The 24,279-nt window shown below is 39.7% G+C and overlaps 1 protein-coding gene across 1 annotated transcript in view; it reads right to left on the bottom strand.

The window, feature by feature from the left end:
* Window positions 1-8,071: 8,071 nt before the first annotated feature.
* The window catches only part of LOC109037125 (uncharacterized), a 117,026-nt gene continuing 100,818 nt past the window's right edge, over window positions 8,072-24,279 (bottom strand). Inside the window, exon 2 of the mRNA XM_019051629.2 lies at window positions 8,072-19,079. Coding sequence (XP_018907174.2) covers window positions 16,353-19,079 — 2,727 coding nt within the window. The 3' untranslated portion in view covers window positions 8,072-16,352. The remainder of the gene's footprint in view (window positions 19,080-24,279) is intronic.

Here is a 24,279-nt window from a genome sequence, read left to right as displayed (position 1 = left end):
GATACCCGGATTATCGTTTTGCATACTTCATATTCTTTTGTTATATTCCGTACCACTTGTTTATTTTTAGTCCTCGTATAAAAACCACCCATTTGCTAAATACAATCCCAGCTGGAGCGCACTTCAACTATGCATTCATGACTGCAAAATTGTCAAAGGAAATCGACAAGGCCAGCGTGTATGAGGGCTATTTCAATTGAGGACACCGCACCAAGAACAGCCTTTAACTGGAAACCGCGTTTTGAGAAAAACGTACATAAAGTTTTGTTTTTGATGTATTGCGCAGATTTTCAATGCAAGTACCCTGTTTTGGTGTTTTTGGGTGACCAAACCCTTCTACTGAAGGATGTCGAGTAGATTGTGCGATACATTTTGGGTTTACACTCTAATATATTTCATTAAAAAAAAAAAAACGGTTTATAGGCCATTATTACGCCCAACAGTCATTTTGGTGGCAATATGATGTATAAATCATTTTAATCACGCATGATTAACGCAGAATAAAAGAATATCGATGGTGAGTAAAGAAAGGGGTAACTAGCATCTAAGGCCCTTAAGTTTATAGGCCCGTTTATAGGTCGTTCTTGCACCCATCGATCCAGAGGCCTGACTTAACTCGGAAAAAAAGGTTTTTCGACTTCGAGCCGTTACCTATCTATATTTTATCGCTACCACAGCATAGTCCAGGGTAAGTAGAATCCGAAAAGTGGATGGGCCTAATGACGACCTATACGCCTAAAGGCTGTTCTTGATGCGGTGTCCTCAATTAAAAGGATTAAAAATTAAATGAAATAAGATAATGCCTCTGTGTCAAAAATCAAGTAATGGTAGAATTAACGATACTCATGTTGAAATTTGCCATGTTTTCTTCCTCATTTCGGAGGAGAATATTTAATCCTTTCCTCTGATCTTTAAGTGAATAGTTTTCAAATCAATTATTCTTAATCCAACACTTCTCATTTAATTGACGCCCGTTGTGTTGAATAAATTTCAGAAACTCCGTGTCCAGTTCAGTGCCTTTAAGCGTTTTTACGGGGGTCTTCTTCGACAAACGCAACATACGTCCATACCTGTAGCAGCGTAGCATTTTAATCATTCGACGCAAAAGTTGGCGGTTGCGCATGAATGTGTGAAAGTGGAAGTTCAAAAGACGGCGTAAAATAATACCGTTGAATAATACCGGTGCGTATCGTGTTAACAGAACTTCTTTATTTGTCTCCTATTAAAGGAGCGGCGCTCATGTCCGAAACCATTGTTTTTGCGATCACGCAACGCGCGGACAATGCAGGGTCGTAAATCTGCGCAAAGGCTCAAAGGTGAGTAAATAATGATCGACTCTTCACAATACTTAAGCCATTTTGGTCCTCGCAAGGGTCTGGTGCCATCAGCCTCCATCCACGAGATTCCTGGTGCCTGCTAAATTTTAAAATTTCACACTTTAAGGGGAGCCAGCCACCCTATCTTCCCAATGTTAACGTTTGTACCTTTTTCTCAGGATCTACTGAACAAAAATTACTTCTCTTTTTTTTTTTTTTGAACTTTGAACCCTCCTGAACATTTTAACACGGGCTTTTTTTAAAATTTAAAAATTTGAAATTTTGGTGAATTTTTGAAATTTTTTTGTTAGAAATCAAAGAATTTGGACATTTGAAATCAAATTAAAAAAAATCCAGCTCGAAATTTTGGAAAAGCTCGTGTTAAAATGTGCAGGAGAGTGCAAGGATTAGAACAAAACAAAGTTTTTGAAAATCTGTTCAGTAGATCCTGAGGAAAAGGTACATGAGTGCTGAAAAATGTAGTTTTCGGGAAATGAGGAATTAAAAAAAACTGCAAAATCAGTTTTAGTGTAATTAGTAGTGTATTTAGTAAACCTTCCCTCACTAAACCGCGCGTAACTTCAAAACTACTCATCAGATCAAGTAAAACTTGGTCTGAAATTAAACGTGAGGAGTAGGAGATTAAGATTAGCCAGAAAATAAAAAAAAAAACATTATTTTTCAATTTTCAAGTGGCTGGCTCCCCTTAAGGTAACAGCAAAAATAAAAGGTCCGTCGTCTTTTCGTAGACATAGGAGCTCCATTTCAAAGTTGCAAAATTGACTTGAACAATCCAATGTTTTACAAGAATATCGTCACTCTCCGGCCAAAGTTTCACAAGCGCCATGCGACGTTTCAAAATTTCCGCCGCCATTTTATTTTCTGCACAGAAATTGTTGGTTGAATCTGTTTGAAAATTTCACTGAATTTTATCGGCAGCATAAAAAAAATTCGGTGAGATTCTCAGACAGGTTCATTGCAAAATGTCTATACAAAAAAATAAAATGGCGGCTGAAATTTGGAAACGTCACATGGCACTTGTGATACTTTAGCCGAAAGGTGAAGATATGTTTGTCCAATTCCTGTCCAAATTTTGCAGATTTTTTAGTTCAGTCAGAGGAAAAATTATTAAAATTTCCGGCTAGACACGTCCATTAGTATTCTAATGAAAATAGATCGTATTCGATACATCAAACAGGTGAGATTGTATCGATATCGATTGGTTCAAAACATAAACATAGCCTCAAAAGTCAATTTAGAAATCGGAGGGAACGGGTCTTTTGTAACAGATGTTTTATTCGTTTGAGTACCAAATGCCAATGCAAAGTGAAATTGTCAGGAAAGTTTTCATTTTCAGCTTTTCCAACTTAAATCCTCACAGTTTGGTTCGAGGTGATGTTCTATTGTTTTGAACCACACGATACATCGAACCGTTATCGAATACGGTCTATTCATTTTCTGAGAGAAAATTTTGAGGTGTTGAATTGAAGTTGGGCTCCTTTGTTGGTAAAACAACGATACTTTATAGAAAATGGCCAAAAATTGCGATGAGTGCAATCATAAGTTCTGAAATTTAATCCCACCGTCTATTTGCGTAAGAAATTTGCGCATTGTTGCGATTCCTGCCTTAAAAACGTTCACCATGCCCTGGTAAAAATTGGCGAAAAGAGCTGCGTTTCAAAATACCACGGGAATTCTTATGGCCCGATAAAGAAGGCTACAGAAAATCATATAGCTGCACTCAAAAAAAGCTCCGGCCGTGGAGGCCATAAGCAGCGGACCTGGAGCACGGACTGGATGGGCTATATGGCACTACCGTTCGCCTACGCGCCTGACGGCCGGATTGCTACGTGCGGGGACGATGCGGAGTCCTACGGACATGAAAACCGTAAGTCGCGGCCTCGAGCGGCATAGGCAGCTTGCGCTCTAGGCGCTACTTACGGGCTGGACGGCCGGAGCTCTGCGCGCCGCCGCTGTCCGCGACGTGGTGGATTTTTTCGGAACTACAGCTGAAAATTCACCATTAAAGTACATACTTAGAAAAGAAAAACTTTCCAGCAAAGTTTTAAACATTGAGTGAATTATCTTGTGTCAATTTCTGAACAAGATTTTTTTTCTTTCCTTCTTTTTAAAATAGGTATATATTTCTTTGTTGATAGTTCATAACAATTTAGTTTCAGGAAAGTGATGGATAATTCAATGTCTAAGAAAGAAAAAGAGCATATGAACGTTAGCTTGTTGATCATGTTTCAGATATCAAGAGAGATTTGAACTCCTAGGCTGATAGTTCAGCAAGTCAATTTGAGAAAAGAGATGAATCTTAGAGAAGAGATGATGCTTATTGAGAAAGAAAATCAGCATATGAATGTTAGCTTATTCATCGTGTAGAGATATCAAGAGAAATTTTCAAAAACCTAACTTTAATGTTGCAAGCCTTCGTAGAAATAAATAAAGCACTGGGGAAGCACTGGAAGGAACAAATGTAGATAGATCAAAAATTCATGCTACCTATTTTAAATGTAGAACAGACTGTCCAAGGTATGATAAATTGCTAAAACTCATTGCAGCGAAAAATGTAAATTGAAAAATCATTTTTATCACTTGGCAGCCCGTTCTCAATAAATGTAATTACTTTCACTCAATGAGAATTCAGCATTTGTCAAAAACAAAACCTGGTTCATCCCTCAATAAAAAATACGAATGCAAAGTAGGAAATCACCCAAATGATTAACAAAGGAAAAGCACAGGCGTAGGTCTAGGTACTTACAGATTTTTACTCCTTACGACTAGAAAAGCTTCAGAATCTTGAAAATGAGGTTGAGAATATTTCAAAGTGTAAATTCAGAAGTAAAAGTTGACAAAACTTCAAGATATAACTCTCCGCAATAACTACCGGATACAATTTCCACAAAATATTAGCGAAGAAATATACCACCGAAAATTGTCACACTTGTTAAAATTGTAGATCTTCCCTTCAGCAAACTGAAGCGCGATTCACACAAAATTTTACCACTATTACAGTACACTGAGCTCCCTAGAATTGGGATATGGAATCAGAGAGATATTCACAGCAACAATGTTTGCACTGGCTCTTATCGGATAATCAACGCAGGCAAGATTGGCTTATAGCTTCCGCTGGCGGACAGCTATTTTGGCAACAGAGAAGGGAGGTGTTGGATGTCGGAGAGTGAAATACTACCTACTCTCAATTGAAAACATTTAAGTATAAGCCAGAGATTAGATTGAAATGGAATAAAAAATCAACCCAATCTTATGAGCAAGCAAAGGTGGCACAATGAAGTTGCAATCGGTAAATAGACATTCTTGTGACTACATTATCAGTATTTTAGTGTGGCGGTAATTTACTCTGTGGGAAGATGCGTGGCAGGTAATTGATTGCTTTTCTTGGATTTAAGTTCTTTCCCTTAGTAGGGGGAAAATAAGTGAATTGCAAACGAACTTACAGGAGGAGAGGATATGAGCTCAGTGTGTAGGTAAAACTGACAATTTTCACTTAACTCTCGTCGCATTTCCGAAAGTATTTGACAAGCGTTATCACACAGAACTTAAGAATCAATCGTGCACCGCACAGAATCAAGAAAATATATCGAAAACCTCCAAAATTAAACGAAAAACGAACACACGTAATGAGCAATGACCAACAATGACAAGCAATTTACTAGATTCTAACCTCAATAAACAACGCTGAGTGGTGGCTGCGATCGCTCCCGAAAATGTTCAAGGCTGGCGGCAACTTTAAATTCACGCACTGAATAACATTGACGTAAAATATTGTAATTTTCTGCGAATATACACGTAGCCGTCTCAATTTTAATCTGATGGTGACGCCATTTTCCGAAAACTGAATCTCACCTCACTGCCAACGGCCGTGGAAGCGGTTGGCTCCGATCCTGAAACCCGTAACTTACGCTCGGCTCCTAACCGGTCTTACGGCCATGAAGGCCGCGCGGGGTCCACGGGACACCGGCCGCTGGGTCCAGTACTAGCTGGCGCACAGCGCGTTAACGCCGGGATCACCAGTGTCCAGAGCAACCGGGTCACAGGGCCGTAGTTTTTTTTTTGAGTGTGGCTGTAGAATGCGGAGAAAATCATACGGCCGGGCTACGAAGCGATAAAAAATTATTCAGCCGGGCTATAGTTCCTAACGCCGGGCTTTACACTTTATCGCCCGGCTGTTGCTTTTTCGCCATCGATTATAAAAGACTATAAGCAATTGTGTAGAAATTCGTGTGCTTCGGAAATCATTAAGTTTGATACGGAACCACCTTAATATTTTCATAACACACGTTATATTTTCCTTTAATGCAATTTTTTTTCATCAATTAAAACGAGAATAATCCATACAGGATGTGCAAACATTTCAAAATCATGAGTTGAATAACGCTGACTCCGCCAGCTTAATTATTAGAGCCTAACACAAAGCGGAGCGGCGACGCACTGGCGCCTACAAACCTAACAGTGATACTTCACGCATTGCGCAACGCGTGAAGTATCCCTGTTAGGTTTGTAGGCGCCAATGCGCGTTTCGCGCTGGCTGCCCGCCTGCCGCGCCGCAGCGTGCCACGGCGCTTGAAGCAACTATTTCACACCAGAGGTATTGCACAGTATCATACGAAACTGAAGGCGCTCTAATATATTAGTAATGGCAGGCATCCATCAAAAGTACGGAGCTTTCCTCGCAAAATCAATCAAGATACTACGGCCCAAAAAGAGAGTAATGGTCCAAAAACTCACTAAGTCCTAGCATCCGTAATTAGTGACGTTTAGCATACACTTTATCGCCTGGCTGTGAGTTGCTTAATCGCCATCGGCTATAAAAGGCTGTAAGAAATTATGTAGCCGGCTATAGAAACTATTGGAAATCTTACAGCCGGCCGTAGGTCTATGGTATTTTGGAACACAGATTCTACTGCCAATTTTTACCAGGGTGACGAAGGCGTGATGAGAAATACCAAATTCCTCGAATTCGTGATTCCTTGCGAAACTGTAGGTGGCCATCGTTGTGTGATGTAGTTTCTCAATTGGACGAATTTATGCTGAAAGGAACTATGTTTCACATATATCCTATGCACATAGTTCCTTTTAGCATAAATAAGCCCTTTTATAAATCTACCGGACGCTTCTTATCGTTACTTTTCTACTACAAAGTTTCGTTCATCGATAAGGAACATTTAAGACACAGTGAAAACTATTTTAAGTATCAGGTGGTATCATTATTTTACTCACGTATCTGTTTCAAACTACATATTTGATTCGATTAACTTTGCTTTTCTAATTAGATTATGGAGTGAGGAATGAATTTTAGACTTTGCAAAAATGCACTCGTGATGTTTTTTTAATCGTATTCGTGGAAGAAATCTCTCGTTTCCGCTGGACCTGGAGTTTTTACCAGACTCATTCTTGATCGCCAGGTGCGGTGAACAAAAAACTGATTATCAAGTACAATATCGTAACACAAACCTCGCCGATTTTGTGTTGGCCGTATCCATGAATCAAAATCCTGTAAAACGGCCTCTCGCATGATGCATTAAAGCCTAGGTAACCTCATTACTCAGACTTTGATCCCATGGTATGATGGAATGAAAGCATAAGGCCTTGTCTCCAAGGGCCGTTTCACGGGATTTATCCCAGGGAAAAATCGCACTTATGAAGTTGGGAAAAATAATGAGTTAATCAATATTTTTCCCAGTACCAAGTATGGTCTTTGTACTCCTAGGATCCACTAAAAGAGGAAGAAGAAGTGGAAACGAATCGTGCGATATTTTGATGATTACTCCATTGTTAATGTGTTTTTAGTTAAACTAATGTGTCTAATTTCAATTCAGTGCAATTATTATTTTAATCCCGGTTAAATACTCGACTTTAACTAATGTATCTTCCCGCGCAAACTAGTCGCAGGACTGTATCAGCCCCGACCCGAGGAGACGGTAACTGGGAAAAATCCCAGAAGTTTCATTCCTGCGATTCAAACTTAGGACAAATCCCATGAAAACGTCCCGTGGAGACAAGGCCTAAGGAAATACGTCACCAGCATATTTTGTCGTTTAATCGTTGCGGTCAGAAATACAGAAATCGGAAGATTACGGTGAGAGAGACTCGTTTTCAGTGGCGTGGCGTGAATAATCGATTATCGATATCTCGCCATTTGAAGCTATGGTAAAGAATCGATTACTAAGGTGTTCGCTGCGAACACCCTGATAATCGATCTTTTTTCATAGGTTTAAATAGCATAATAATCGATGTATCGCAATTCACGCCACGCCACTGCTCGTTTTCTGTGTGAAATAACTCGTTAACCATGAGATCAGAGAATCAAAGAATCATCGGAAATCATAAATTGCATTGGAATAGTCTGAAATTCGGTCCTTATCTTCAACTATTATCAAACTGAGGGGGGCTAATCCGGAGGACTGAGGGGCAATTGCCTCCTGAACATAAAATGATTTCACAGGGCCCCATTTTGCAGATATTTGAGGTCTCATTGGACACTTTCTGAGGAATTTCGCAGAGCCTCTCAGAACCCCATCTGCCTCCCCCCCCCCCTTTATCAAGAGCTATCCTTATTTTTTTGGAGAAGGTTGCCCCGTGGATAATTTGGAGCCAGTTCATCCCTGATGTCGAAATTAATTGATGCTTTGGAAGACTATACGAGCCTTCTCGTACTTTTCTAACTATCTAACTCCAAACGATTTCATTTCTTCTTGAGGAAGCACATTCAATGAACACAGCCGTCATACAAAAAAAGTCCGTTTATTTGGTATTCTGAATAAACTACATCTTCATATAAAAATATTAAACATGATGTATTATGTACAAAAAATGAGCATTAAATAAAATTTATTGTGGTGACTATTTACAAAACCGTCTTAGCACACAACGGCACTTACACACTATGGACATATCATAAAATTTATACGCAGTGTCGCGGTAATATCTAACTTCTTAACTCTATCTATAATAATTTATTGTATTCATATGAGGGATTTTATCCTTATTTAAACACTTCTGCACTCACTTTAAACATTTAAATTTACATCTGAGCAACCTTTAAGAAAGTTAGTCTGATAATGAACAAATTAAAGTTAGAATATTATCAATTGGACGGATTTAAGTGGAATTTCTTCTAGTCTATAACAAACATTGCCTCCTTTTCTCTGATAATTATTATTTTAAATAGTAAGCCAAGCAATATCGAAACTTAAACTTTTGTGTGTATATTCTTCATAATTTAGTCTATATTCACAAAAATTGAATTATCGTTGAGCCATTTAGTTCTCTGATATATAAAAAAAAAAAAAAAAAAAAAAAACACCACCGAAACAAAGTGAAGTTGATATAACATTCTGGATGTAAAAACAAAAAAAGTGCGAAAACTTATAAAATGTTGAGTTACCCGCTACGGCAGTTATTTTAACAATGCGGAGATGTAAAACTAACTGCTGTGGTGGATAATTCAACATTTTATAAGGTTTCGCACACTTTTTTGCGTCCAGAATGCTTATCAACTTTTTTCTTTTCGTCGAATGAAGAATGAAAAAAAATTATTGGCAATGTGAAACTCACTTCAATTCCGTCTTAATCCATTCAAAGATGAATACCTATGAATTATTCTTCCACACAAAACCTTCTATTTTGTGTCTCTGTGTCCGTTAATGGGCTGACATCTTTGCAGGTATCATTAAAACATGCGGTAATCATATTGATGCCTAGAATTGCATTTTAGGAAGGGTTATTCACATGTGGATTGCATTTTGCAAGAAGAAACCAAAAGCATTCCAGTGCCACTAGGTTAGGTTCTAGTGTCACTACTTACATTCTTTGCAAAAAAGTACTGAAATCATGCAAAACAATTTTACAACGGTAATTTTCGTCTTGAATTCTTAGTTTATTGGGAGTAAAGATAAATTTTATCGATATGATCTGTTTATATTTGCAAGGCAAAACAAATTGCACAATCCTAGAGGTATTTGAAATGTTCTTGGTCCCTTTTTGCAAAATGAATTCCATGTGACAGTAGTCACCACCGCGCGCCGTTTCTCTGCGGTGATCGGTAAACTCTTTATCACATGAGGTCGTCCATCTCTTACCTCATGTATTGAAGTGGCAGTCACTGAAAATTTTCACTCCTCCGATTTCGCTGAGCATTTAAAATCCACTCCGAAGCGATTCCGAGACATATTAAGGAGCCGCCTGATCGATTTCTCATCAACTCATCGCGGGCATCTAATTAAAATCGACGTCCCATTTAATGACCCTCTTTCACACGTCACAGATCCAGCCAAAGACCGAGAGGACTGGTGCAGTTCTTTGGCATGCGTGTATATAATGCCCTCACGCACTCTGCATATTAAACGTGTGATCTTGGCCACTAGTTCGGGTCATCATGCTTGAGAATCGGCCACTCAGATTTCTTCGAATCTCGTCCAGGCTGCTCACAGCAACGACTGATGCGCAACTGAGATCTCTCTCTTTTTTTATTTTTTTAAATTTGTTTTAATCAAACAAAGTCAAGAGGTGTCCGATAAACACACTTTCCAATACAGGCTGGTTGAGAATCGTCACATAGTAAAACGAGTCTTTGGGTGAAGCTGGAAATGAAATTTTTCACAAAAATTGTGATATTTTACGTTTATCTCGTCACGATTTTAATTCTCAGGCATGATTTTTATAGGAAATGTTACAAAAAAACCAATGGAACTACTTTTAAAACATCAACATTTCATATTAATGAAGATATAAGCTTTTAAAGTTTCTAAATGATGTCCGACCTCTCCTATTGACTTGATCTACTGTGCGTCAGTACGTTTCCAAATGCAAAAATACCCTCTCTTAGTCTATGACGTATTAAACAATCAAGAAACATTGATAACGCTTCAAATTTAGGAAGCTTTATTTATATTATTATTTTATCATAAATATTTCATCATGATGTAATGAACTAGCCCTCTCTCAAACAACGAGGCAGTTTCTCACTATCTTGTTGATGAAACCACAGTACCACTGAGGAACCACTGCCAGAGACAATATATTTTAGAGACCCCACTACCGTTATCTAAGCAATGTGATGGAGTGTTTTGGTGATCAACGCTGATGGATAAAATTGATGAGTAGCTTGTTGAGAAAAAAAACTCAAATAAAACTTGACAAATGGTAATTGATGAGTATAAGAATGGTCACTTTGCTGGGCAGGTTTTTGCAAATCAGGTCCGGGTTGCGAAACCGCATGATAAATTGGACGTATTTCTGCCAAACGGAACTATGTGCATTAAGACACGAGCCCTGAGACCCATCAGAATATATGTGTAACAGGGCTCACGTCATAATGCACATAGTTCTTTTTGGCAGAAATACGTCCAATTCTTTGAACATCGGTCATCATTGGGTGGAATCTAGCTTTGATTTCCAAATGTAAGTTTTACACCATGAAGGAAGGAGCACTGCGGGGTCTAATATTGACACTGGAAGTAGCGGCGAGGTAGAAACAGCTAGCAGTGCACTCTTGGAAGCATCGATGTCACAGACAAGAGTACCGTTATAAGGTGACTATGGACAACTCGATTTATGTAGCTCTTAGGGCCCAACAGGGCGACACCGTGAAGAACGAAAATCACTAGAAAAGTGCCGCTGCCAACCTATGCATATGAAAGATTAATCAATATGGCTGACAGCACATTATAAACAAGCATCTTTAAGGTTTAAAACTTTGAAACTGAGAAAAAGTAAGCGAAATTAAAGGTTTATACGTGCTTTTATAATTTTTGATCAGTGTAAATAGTCAAAATCTGAAAATTTGTACCACTGGATAATTTGAGCTCATAGGTTGGCTCTCTTTTTGGGCCCTAAGAGCTACATGACCTGATCAAACCTAACCTCCAAATTTTCGAGTTGTCCATACTCTCACTACAAAGGCACTCTAGCACAGACAAAGCCGAATCTTTGTTTACTTTCCCAGATTTGATCAGGAGGAATTGGCAGCGGCGCCCGTTGTGTCATCATTTCTAATGGGCACTCGTGAGATGCCATGGAACCTCCACTTGTCGAGACTCGGCACACCGCACTCCATGCATTCCGTGTCATGTAAGTAACCGCAGGTTCCCACTTCCAACTCCGGACCCCGGTCTCAAAACTCCGCACTGGAGCAGGTCACGGTTGTCATAGTGCCCGGAAAAACCGAGAGAGCCTTTCTATATTCGTAAAAGAAAAGTTCGGTCGTGTCTACCAAAGTTCGTTATTCCGTATCATCTCAACTGATTCAGTTCGTCAAACTAAATGTTCGGTTTGTCAAACCGAACCTGTGTGGTAAAAGGAACTGGCGAACAACGCTTGGTCGTATATGCCGAGCATTTGGTTACACGAACCGAAAGTTCAGTTTGACAAACCGGAACGAAAAAATGGAACACCGAACGTTCGATTTATACGGCCAATTTTTTTTTTTTTTTTTTTTTTTTTTTTTTTTTTTTTTTTTTTTGCAGCGAGAGGATACATAAACATGTTCAAATATTTTCAATCCGTGTGTAGAATTTTGGTTTTTTTGGTTTTTTTGAATTGGAAAATTAGATTGGGACAGCCTAAGGTGGATTTATAAAAGAGGAAGCAATATTTCCGCACAAGTTAATACAATTGATAATACAATTTTTTTAAAGGAAAAAAAAAATTAAAATAAAAAGTCAGTCACACCGATGATGAGCCGCATGCCCGAAAAGCGTTCGCTCGTTACTTAAAAAATCCTCGCAACTGAGTTTTTTTTTTTATTTAATTTTTTAAAATTATTTTATTAATTAGCCCAAAGTGGCAGGATGTCATGAAATTCAATATCGTTTAATTTCATATGAAGCATTTCCCGAAATTTTAGGTGGTGGTAGCCACCTCGGCCTGATCCTAAAAAACTCCCCCTAAAAATTGACCACCGAAAAAAAAATGTACGATACTACAAACAACTGGCTCCGCTCTGTAAAATATAATACAAATTCTACCAGAATTTGGTTGAGACGTTATTTTTTTGATGTTCAATGCTCATTTTTCATAAGGAGGAGAGAAACAGGGACAATTCAGAATTAGAGGCGAAAAATTGGGTTATTTCTGGGGGTTTTTCAAACTAAGGCGTTCACCCTGCTTCTGAAATGGTTGCTTCATATTTTCTATATATTTCAGACTTTTGAAATTTCGTGAAATCTCCAACGGAATATTCAATCTTCTAGTTTTTTCCATTTTATGCCGCTACCCTCCCTTTCAGAGAGTATCACAAAATTTGCAAAAGTCAAGCTCTTTTGGCTGAGAGTATATAAATTTGACAACTTGGTGACAACTTTGGATCATTCTTCACAGGATGGATCCCGTGACCGAACTTGCAGGTTGTTGGTAATTTAGTGACGTCACAGCTCAAGAGCACTCGGAATTTCACCCACGACCCTAACCATTGAGTACTATTCTTGTGGTCCGATTGTGAGCATTTGCACTTTGCCGGTTTTCTAAAAAATAAATATATTTTCGGGAAGCGGGATGGGGGATGGGAGGGTTGCAAAACTTCAAACAATCACAGGCAGCCCATAAATTAAGCGAAATTCCTCTAGAGTTCCCCCACCCTTAATGAGACACTAGCCATGGAGGACAAGTTATTTTTTCAAACTTTATCGTAGGAAATTATTCAGTTAAAGAGAAGTTAGAAAAATGATTTTTAAACGTGAAATAAGTGATAAATTTTGGCATTTTTCGTATGGAAGCAACACTGTGAGAATAATTGTTGTGTCATTTGATTAATTTCAGTAGTAGATGTTGATATCTCGCTTAGGAGTTGAGTTTTGAATTTTCTTAACATAAATCCCTTTCTACGGAACACTTTGAATGGTTTTTTAATCCATACGCTTTCCATTGGCTTATTGGCGCCTATGATTGTGGAACAACCCGCCTACGTGAGTGATATGTTGGATGCCACTATTGGATCTTTGTATTTTTCCTCCTCAATCATTACATTTCTGTTGATCATTAAATTGTAAATTTTTCTATGTTTTACTTATTTATGTATTTATTTTTGTATTGTCTAGATGGGTATTTTCCTGCCCTTAACAATTTAGAAAATTACATCCTATAGGCACACTGTTAAATCCATAGTAGGTGTTGAATCGAATTTATATTGGAACTTCAAAATTATTGTTGATTTTGGAGTGGATTTTGGCAGCACAACTTGATGATCGTTCTGCATTCAACGGGATGTTGTGCGGTGGTGCGGCGTGCTTTGCAATCTATCGATATTTCCCCCTTTGAAGCTGTGGTAAATAATCGATTATTAAGGTGTTCGGTGCGAACACCCTGCCTATCGATACTTTTCCATAGGTTTAAATGGTCGATCAATCGATATATCGCAAAGCACGCCACGCCACTGATGTTGTGCTTGCATCCAAAAGGCTCATTTTCCTTTGTTTATTGTTCCAAGGTCTGGATCAACGATCCTTCGATCGTGAGTGATGATTATGGTGGCTCCGAAAGCTTAGCGTTGTTGCCGGACGATGCTAAAAATATCTACTTTTACACTCTGCTGCCCTTTGTTCATTAGCCAATAGCCATAAGACTTGACATCCCTGCTCAGTGCTTTCTCCAGGTCCATTCAGTTCGTGGTTATAAATTTGCGATGCGGAAGGAGACTGATCACCAGCATTTTTCAGCTGCCCCCAGGACTGGACATGGGTTGTCCTTTAAAGGTTACCGATATCCTTCCAATATAAGCCAGCGAAAAATAGCTGTGCGCCAGGAAGATTCTCGCATATAATGGAGAGTAGAGTGCTGCTTTGTTTGCGTCTGAGTGTAGTAACCAAAAATTAACTTCTCTCATTCAGATTGTAATGTTCTTCGACATTTCCGCTAAACGTTGGTGGGACTTAATTTCTGGTGATTGCTCATGTTGCGCTGACCTTAACAGTGCACTGGAAAAAAAAAACACATTGGATCTGGAGTCCAGGCTCTTGAAAACATTGACAGGAAAAAGGACTTTTGATTCAATCAGATTTAAGCTTGAATCAAAAGGAAATGCGCTCAAATTAAGAGGCTTGGTCTTGATTTAAGCTTAAATCTGATTGGATCAAGAGTATTTTTTCTTGTCGATGTTTTTAAGAGTCTGGGCTCTAGATGGAATGTGCTTTTTTTTTTTTTTTTTTTTTTTTTTTCCAGTGTGAGGTTGGAAACATAAAAACCTTAAGCTAGTTGGGGTTTGCGTTCAAAATATGTTTTCGGATATGTTGCAGCAAACTGGTATCATAACTTATGCAATTAGCCTGCTTGTCTGATTCAATTAAATCTCATGATAACACAATCTTAAATCATACCTCTGCAACGTTGGCTATTGTTTTTTCTTTTATCCTTATTCCTAACAGCTCCATGAAGCCATGGATGACAGAGTTGATCAAAAATGGATCCTGGGGTATTCCTACGAATAATTTCCCTATACTTGCATTCTACATACAGAAAACAAGTTTTCGCAAACGCTTATTAAGCGTATTTGATGTAATGAGCAAATTATTGTCTATACAAAGTGAGAGCACCAGCAGTTGGTGTTTAATATGTTTCTATTTTTTTTGTCATGAAATTAATAACAGTAAAAAATTCATTATCTTAGGTATTTAGTTCATGTATCCTTATTATTTAAAATGCTTACGTAACTATAATTAATCAATCGTAATTGCCAGTCTTAATTGTTGTATGTCCATAAATTAGAAAAAACAATAACAATAATGTAAAGAGTTCTTTTCCGAAACTCTGAGGAAGACATTTTTCATAAATCATTCCTCTGGTTTGTCTCTGAACTTCTGTGAGATACGAGCAAAGATAGGAGTATCACAATATTAGTTTCTTAATTTTATCCCATCCTTTTCGATAGATAAAGAGGTGAGTTGCACCTGCAATAGAGTTGGGTCATAAACTAGCAAAAAAAAATATGATTTGTTCAAACGTCAAGATTCGAAGGCCAAAATTAAAGTAGATATTGTTTTTGAAAAAAAGTGAAAAAAAAGGAGAAAACACGACAGATGACGCCATCCATGGCGTGTGTTCATGTGTAATTTTCTCCATTTTAGCCATTCATGCATTGATAACGTTCTACTCGAAGCACTGATAATTTCTGTTCAATTCAAATGAGGGTCAAAGAAGCCTTGATATGCACTAATTCGATGGATGACTTCATCGCACATTTTCAAAGCATGATTTCTATGTTTGAATTTTTGGCGTCAAAATTTAAAGTTAAAACGAAAATTGTCATTTTTGTCTCATCTAAAAAATTAGACCTTCGACACTTAACTCCGTGGCACTAACACTCATTATGACAGGAGGAAAACCGTACTGAACAAAATCTCCTCCTCTCACGAGTATGACAGGAGTAAAGTAAGTGGAAAAAACGGAAAACCAGGCTAAAATACAACAATGAAACCCCGAGGCGTTTCGACTCAAAACTGAGTTATTTCTATTTGGAAAATACACAAAAATTAAAAAATATCAATGAATTAACCTGAGACCTACATTTTAGTGGCGGAGATCCATAAAAAAACCTGGTTTGGTTTTCTTTCCTTGGATCACAGCCATCAACATGAAGATGTAGGTTTATTCATCGATCTTTTTTAATTTTTATTGTATTTTCCGACTGAAAATGACTCAGTTTTGAGTCGAAAGGTGTCGAGTTTTTTATTGTTGTACTTTAGCCTTGTTTCGGGGTTCTTCCTTGTTTTACTTGCCTGCCGTACCTACCATTGTCTCGGCCTGCTTCGTAAAAATGTGTATCTAACGAGTATGAAGATTGAGCTAACCACGAAAGGTCAACATTATTTTTCTAAAGATACATAAATGTAGAATCGATCGCATGGATCAAAAGAAACCAATCCTTTTGTGCTAGAAAAGTCAGCATGGCACTTCTATCGTCGGCTCATTCAGGAGTTGTGGAAAAGTCCTCCTACGTGAATAATTAGTACTCTAAATTACAAATTATACGGCACATAAATACATTTCGTCAACGACTCGCCTCTCGGCGCTGAATTTCTACTCAAAAGGTGGCTCAATTACTCTAGAAGGAGGCCTAACTTTGACTTGATTTCGGGAAGTTTCACTGAAACTCTGTTCGCTAATATCGTTGCGGCCCACGTGGTTGAGGGCCAACACTTTGGTCACTATATTCAAGTCTTCGGCTCCACCGGCAAACCTTTGCGAGTGGTCGATCCCAGACTGATAGAAGAGATGCCGCAGGTGGTTGTCGAGGGGCACAGGAGCGGCAGGCTGGAATTGGTAGTGCGAGTTGTAATTATTTCTCTGCTGCGAGTTGAAACCGAAGTTCCCGACGAACTGGTTCGGTTCCTTCCGGTTCACCCGGTTCAGCTCGACGAGAGGCTGCTGCTGGACCTGCTGCGGGAAGAAGTTCTGGTGAACCGGAGGGCGTCTCTGGAAAAAGTTCGACTGTGGGACGTCCACGCTCCTCTGGAACTCGAAGTTCTGTCGTGTAGGGAACCGCCGTCTGTCGTCGAAGTTGCGCGGTGGAACTAAATCGTTCGTCGCGATGTAGTTCTGTGCGGCGTGGCGCGCCGGCGGGACCAGGTCGCTATTCCCGATGAAGTTCTGGTTGTTCCGGACCAAGTCGTTGCTCCCGATGAAGTTCTGATTGTTCCGGCTCAGATCGAAGTTCTGTTGCTGTTGGAACTTGGGCTCGAAGAAGTTCTGCCTCTGCGGTTGGAACGGCACGAAGCCTTCTTGCTTGGCGACCGACGGCACGAAGTCGAAGGAGGTCACCTGCTGAGGTTGGGAGGGAGCGAAGTTCACCTGGGGCTGGTTGATCACCGGTGTAAACTGGGGTTGGTTCCCGATCGGCTGCAGCGCTTGCTGTGTGGCGATGAAGTTCTGAGAGGGGATGATTTCCGACTGGGATTTGAGGAACTGTGCGTTAGCTCTGGATAGGTCATTGCTGGGGGAGAAAGGCCTGTCTATCGATGCGAAAGGCTGGGTGGAGGCGAGCGATGGGTTCTGTTTGAAAAGCGAGGATGTCTGGGCCAACGATTTGTAGAAGGTGATCTCAGTCGGGTCGGAAATTTTAGTTACCGGCGTTGCTTTGGGTTCTTCGGCTTGGGGCACAGGGGCGACTCCACCCCGGTAGCTCAGGGGGATGACTTTGTGGGGGTGACCTCGGGAATCTTGCTGAACCGTGAACGCTACGACTAGAGGTGCCTCGGAAAATTCGACTTTACCCTCCAGTTTCAACTCTGGGTTATCTGTCCCGTTACTTTTACTGGAGTTTTCTTCAATGCTGCTCTCTTTAGCTTGTTTGTCGTCCTCCTCGGATGAAACTTCCTGACCAACGTTGCTAGCCTCCTCTTTGCTAACCTGAATCGTGGTCTCAACCTCTCGGGAATTTTTCGTCTCTTGCGTGGTGATTGGTCGCAGACTTTCTTGTGATGCAACACGTTCCTCTTGATTGTTCCTCGATAGATTTTGTTCTGCTCCTACTTGACTAGTTTTGTTAATTTCACTGGGTTCCTGTCTTTGGGTGTCCGCAACGTTGATATTAGTCTTTACGTTAACATCTTGGTTGTTTTGAACGGCTTCTAAGCTGTTCTTGGCAGTTTGTTGGCTGTTTTGCGTGTACTCGAAACTATTCTTGAAAGGATCTTGGTTGCTCTGAACGGCATCGAAACTGTTCTTGAGAGCCTCTTGATTCCTTTGATTGGCCTCAAAGCTGTTCTTGAAAGCGTCTTGATTCCTTTGATTGGCCTCAAAGGTGTTCTTGAAAGCGTCTTGATTCCTTTGATTGGTCTCGAAGCTGTTCTTGAAATTTTCTAGGCTTTGAACACTGTCGAAGTTGCTCTTGAAATTCGTTTCCTGGCTACCCTGCGAGTTTTCGTTGCTGCTTTTGGAAGCATCTTGGCTTTCTTGGCTGGTCCGTAGATTGTTAACATTTTCTGGATTTAAAAAAGTAGGCTTCGGGTTAGCTTCGTGGCTGTTCTGGAAATTTGTTAGAGTGTTCTTGAAATTCGAATCCTGGTTGTTCTGAGCGTGCATCAACATGCTCATGAATGTTTCAGGGCTTTTCACCGCGTTCTTGAGCGTGCTCCTGAAGGGTGTCTCGTGGTTAGTTGGAGAGTAAGTTTTCTTGAAAGCCTCGTGGCTTGCTTTGAAAGCAGCTTCGTGACTGCTCAATGCGTGCGAAAGGCTGTTCTTGAAATTTGCCTCGTGGATGTTCTGCGACTCCTCGGGTGCAACTGTCTCTGCAGAGGCGTTGCTCTGTGCGATTGTGTCGTTGCCTGGGAACGGAACTCTGAAAAAGAATCCAGTTTTGATGTCCGAGGACGGAATCTCGTTGATCGAAGAATGGTGCGTCTTCAGCCCGAACGTGTGAATGTTTTTCAGAGAGTTGTCGGTGCTGAAAATCTTCTCGTCCACGAGGCTCTTCCCCGATTTACTTTCTTGATTTTGCGGTGTTGGCAAGACCTCTTTCATCACGAGACCTTGTTCTTGCGGCTGTTCTTGGGATTCTTGCCTTTCTTTGTTAAAGAAGGACATGAAGTCCTCTTGCGTGACTACCTGATAGTTATCGGAGCTATTCTCTATTCTGTCTTCTTGGTCTAACCTGGTGAGGACTCGTAGGAGAGCTTTCCTCAGGTTCGGATCGAGATGGATTTGCGGCCGTCTAACAAGACTGTTGATCGCTGAGATGTCCATAGACCTGGCGTCGGGCTCCGCTGGGTCGGCACCGGTGACGTGCACCAGGTACAGCGCGATGACCTGAAACAGAAAATAAAAATAGATCGTTCAATGGATAATCTATTGCAAACTGAGTGTGGTAGACGCACCGGTCGTAAGACAGTGAACTGGCATTTTTTAGCCAACGTGAGTTAAAAATTCAGAAAACTGGAAATCTCAATACATATTTCTTAGGCAACGTGCGTTAAAAATCCAGAAAATTAGAAAGCGCAATACAACTTTCTTAGCCAACGTGCGTTAAAAATCCAGAAAATTAGAAATTTCACTACAAATTTCTTAGCCAACGTGCGTTGAAAATCCAGAAAACTGGAAATCTCAATGCGAATTTCTTAGCCAACGTGCTTTGAAAATCCAGAAAATTAGAAAGCTCAATACAACTTTCTCAGCCAACGTGCGTTTGGGATTCAGAAAACTGGAAATCTCAATACAAATTTCTTAGCCAACGAGCGTTGAAAATTCAGAAAACTGGAAATCTCAATACGAATTTCTTAGCCAACGTGCGTTAAAAATCCAGTAAATTAGAGATATCAATACAAATTTCTTAGACAACGTGCGTTAAAAATCCAGAGAATTAGAAATCTCAATACAAATATCTTTGAGGGGAAATTATGCTCAAACGAGCTCTGTATTGAGATTTTCAGTTTCGAAATCGGTATTCAACATTGCTCGGAATTTGATATAAATCGTGTGATGAAGCTCTCGAGACGATGATAAATCGCCGCGGGTTCACAGAGACAGCGTGATGCTTGAAGTATCCAGACAGTTTTGCAGGCGCTTTTCGCGATCATATTTCACGAAATTTCAAAATTTCGGTTTTTCCTTCAGAAAATGAGATCCCTTTTCACAGATCCGGTCACAATCATTATGAAGAAACAACATGTTTCGCATATCCATAAAAATGATGAAGAGCTTGGTCTTTTTTCCGTTGAATTAAAGATTTTAACGCCGGGAAGAAGAGGTTGAGGGGGCAGAATTCGTGATACAACTATTTCGACTTCCAAATCGGTGAAATTGTATATCCACGAAATGAAGGAGAAAATGAACTCTTCACGGCTGACTGAGAGACTTTAACGCAGGAAAGAAAAGTTGGATGGGGCAAAACACTTGATACAAATATTTTGACTCTCAAGATGATGTCCACTACATCCTCATCTTCAAATCCACAAAATGAAGGAATAGCCGCAATGTTTCTTAAAAATCCGTAATTTGTCGGGAGGAATTTGGCAACATTCAAATGTTTTAATGACTTTATTTCTTACCATGACAGAGTATCTCTCCTTATGCGTCCGTGCAAAACTAGGAAACCTTTAGAGGGAGATTATGGCCACCAATTGGACGTATTTCTGCCAAACGGAACTATGTGAATTATGACGTGAGCCCTGTTATACATATATTTTTCTGGGTCACAGGGCTTATATTTTAATGCACATAGTTCTGTTTAGTAGAAATAATTCCGATTGTCAGTCTCATGGATACCAATAGGATCCGGTTTCAGGACATTTTGTCAACGTTTTTTTGTCCGCGCACCTTTTTTGTCCAGTAGTTTACGCCCACACGTAAAATAAGCAACAGTGACTTGGTCCAAGCGTTATATTTTAGTCAGTATGTGAAATTATACTGACAATATGGAAATGAGAAATTGAGAGAGAAAGAGGTGCTGTTGTGGTTGCTCATTTTCTGAATGAAATGTTATTACTTTCTCCTTTTGAATCATCTTTTTAAATTGTCATTGGTGAATATTCCCATCAATTTAAATGAGGATTATCAATGCAGAGTGTGCAAACATTTCAAAATCATAAATTAAAAAACGCTGACTATGCGAGTATAAATATTAAAGCCTAACAGAGCGGAGCGGCGTGCTGCCAGCGCGAGAGGCTCATTGGCGCCTACAAACCTAAGTGGATACTTCACGCATTGCACAATGCTTGAAGTATCCACTCAGGTTTGTAGGCGCCAATGCGCGTTTCGCGCTAGCCGGCCGCCCGCCGTGCGGCGGCGCCTGAAGCAACTGTTTCACAACAGAAGTGTTGCACAGTATTATACGAAATTGAACGTATTAAGAATGACAGGCATCTTTTAAAGGTACAGATCTTTCCTCGCAAAATAAATCAAGATACTTATCGTGCCATTTTATCTCGGTAATTCTACCACAGTCGATAAAAAATATTGGCGTTTTTACCGGGGTCCAGTAAAATTACCGAGAAAGTCAATAATTTTACCGAGATTTCTCGGTAAAATTATCAATTCTATATGGTAATTTTACCAAGAAAAAACTGGGATCAAATAGAACCCTGAATTCTTGGTAATTTTACCATTTTCTTAGTAAATACACCGAGATTTTTTTTTCAGTGTGTGGCGGTTAACTCAGCGTTTTGTGAGTTATCACACACTTTTTCACATCCAGAATGTCAAGTCAGCATCCCTTTTTTTCGGCGAAGAAAACAGTTTTTCACGAGCGAGCGGCGGAGCAACGCTGCGCTGTGCGCTCGAGCTTTAGACCGGAGTTTATTACAAGTTTCGAGCGACTCCACGTTTATATAACACGTCCGTTTAACGGGGCGCTTTCGTTCCAATTCTATTCCCGACCGCTCGAAGTCGGCGCGTCGCTCGTCCTCGTGTAAACAGACTCCCGGACGCCGAAGATCCCGACCCGAGGTGAGAATGAGCCGCGATTTCGGTAATGCATCGATTTTCAATAACACTCATTTGCGCCCGAAATGAAAGCGACCATGTAATTATCCAATGAACCCCACACGTGAGTCCGGGATCTTTCGTAACGTTTCCCACCGAGAAAATCCATTACCCCAAAGATTATAGATTTCGGGCTATAATTTCATTTTTCTCGAGAGGCCACGCGGCTTAATTGAACACAGCGAGCGTGGCTTTTCAATTTGTGAGTGTGACGAGATGTGTGTTTAGGTTACGTTCGGGTGGTAGGGTGTGAATGTAACCTTTGTGGGAAACCTATATCCGTTTACTTCGGCCTTCGGAATCTTCGAAGGCGCTCTTGATCCTTGAAAAAAAGATTTAAGATATAACAAGAACAATTGAACATGTTTAACCGGGCCCAACTTGCAGAGCTTGCTTAATTGTCTCTAGTTTTTACGCGCTCAGCCAATAGGGAGCGCTTTTTTATTTCAACCTCCCTCTAGAATGGATCACCAGAGAGGGTACGAAGTTTAGCATTCTGATACACGTTTCTCAACCAAAATTTAACGTAAAACATGATTTGAACAACGTACATTTTTGAAACTGATTTTTAACCAAGATATTTAATGTTTTTTGACGCATGAATTCAAACCTCCTGCTCATGAAAACACAATGATCGTCAAATCGCACATGAAAAGTTACTGTGGCAGTTTTGAAGCCAGTTTGATCAGTTTGTTCCTTTGGATCAGTTTTAATCCTTTTTTTCGGTGTTTCTTCTTCAATCAGCGGTATAGGTGGTTCAAACATATTTTTTGGTTGCAACAAAATCAGTTTTAAATATGGTTAAGCCTATTATTATTCCATTCTCTCTGCGAAAAATAAAAGAAGTTTCTTAAAAAAATTGGCACGTTTAGACGCTTAGTACCATTATACCAAATGAGGACTAAGTGAACATGCATTTCAAATGAAACTGATGGTTGGTTTAAACAAATATAATCATTACATGACAACCATCATACATATTCTTTGCCACGATTTGTGCTATTTCTGGAATATTTATAGATCTGCAACTGAGCGGGAATTTACGATACTCTGGGTCAGACAGGAAAACTGCTAAGACTACTTTTGTGAAATAGCTCAAGTTTCTGATTTATGCAATACGCACGTCAAACACTTACTCTGTCTTGGTACACCAGATTTATTTCTAGACGTTTCTTTCCACCGGCGATGAACTTGGAATTCACAGTATCGATCTTAATATCTCACCATCAAACAAGTATTTCCATTTGTTCGCATCTCATTCAAAATACATTCACGACAACAAAATATTAGTAATATTTACCAACTCTAAACCGATGGTATGTAGTTACCTGCATACAGGGTATTCCAGGGTTAATGAGCCGGACTTTAGGGTTGGATTTTTTGGGTCCTAATAAGACTTTATTAATCTATAAAATTTCTTCTGAAAATACTTTTTTTCGACCCCACAGCCTCTCAAAGTTGAGGATTTCCCCCGAAATTAGTCCATAACACCGGTGTCCAACGTCAAATACCAATAAAAATTGAATTCCAGGTGTAAATTTAAGCGTACTTTTCATTTTTGTGGTTTCAAATAACTACGATTTCATATAAATACGGTAGGCAACACCTGTACATCAAAAATGGCTGTAACTTTGGAGCCGATGAAAATTTTTGAATTCTGACTGCACTACGCGAAAACCCGCAAATTTTTTTTTAAAAAAAGGGCAAAGAGTGAGGTTTGCCAAAAACTGATGGAAAAGCTCGTAACTGCAGGATGAGCCATAAATGGACTACATTTTGCAATTCGGAACTATAATTTCTGGCTCATCCGTAAAGACACTTATGTGCATAGGGAAACTAATAGTACTTACGTTGTCCCTAAACGTAGCCAGAACTTGTAGTTCCCAATTGCAAAATGTAGTCCAAATAGGAGTTCCATACTTTGAAGTGAAGTCTAAATCATCATTCTCCTGCGGGTTTAGGCCGACCATTAGAGCTGCATGGATTCCAATATCACAAGCGGAAGAAGAACAACCTCATGACAGCCGCATGACTAGCACTTTCGTCTCGTCGGATTGCACATCGATCTATCTTAGACGAAAGTACTTAAAATGCAATTTGCAGCGACTTCGAGCGTACCTGTTAAACTCGGAAAGAAAGGTCTTACAATTAGACTGATCTGAGTGACTGCCTCAAAGTAAAGGGATATCCGGTCCAATCATTGCCAAATGTTGAACCCAAGTCAAGAATTCCTCCGTGGAGGGAATACATCCCTGCAGGCTGATTTACAAGCCACATGAATAATCTATTTTAAAAATATAGAGTGGCTAATTGGATCGAATTCATCAGAAAGGAACCAACCCCCATTAAGTTGAAACTGAGAAAAAGAAAGGTTTGCAGTTTCATTCCTGCAAATGACTCGATGTAGAAAATAAACTTTAACCCCTCTGTTCACGAACTAATTCTGTTTTTCGACTTTCAATTTTTAAGGAAAAAATATACGGCTAATAGAATTCGAAAACACTCAAGTTTTTCGAAAGTGGGAGTTGGC

This window comes from Bemisia tabaci, chromosome 8 (assembly GCF_918797505.1).
Source record: "Bemisia tabaci chromosome 8, PGI_BMITA_v3".
In the NCBI taxonomy this organism is placed as follows: domain Eukaryota; kingdom Metazoa; phylum Arthropoda; class Insecta; order Hemiptera; family Aleyrodidae; genus Bemisia; species Bemisia tabaci.
Note: the sequence above shows the minus strand (reverse complement) of the source record. Positions and strands in the feature narration are given on the sequence as shown.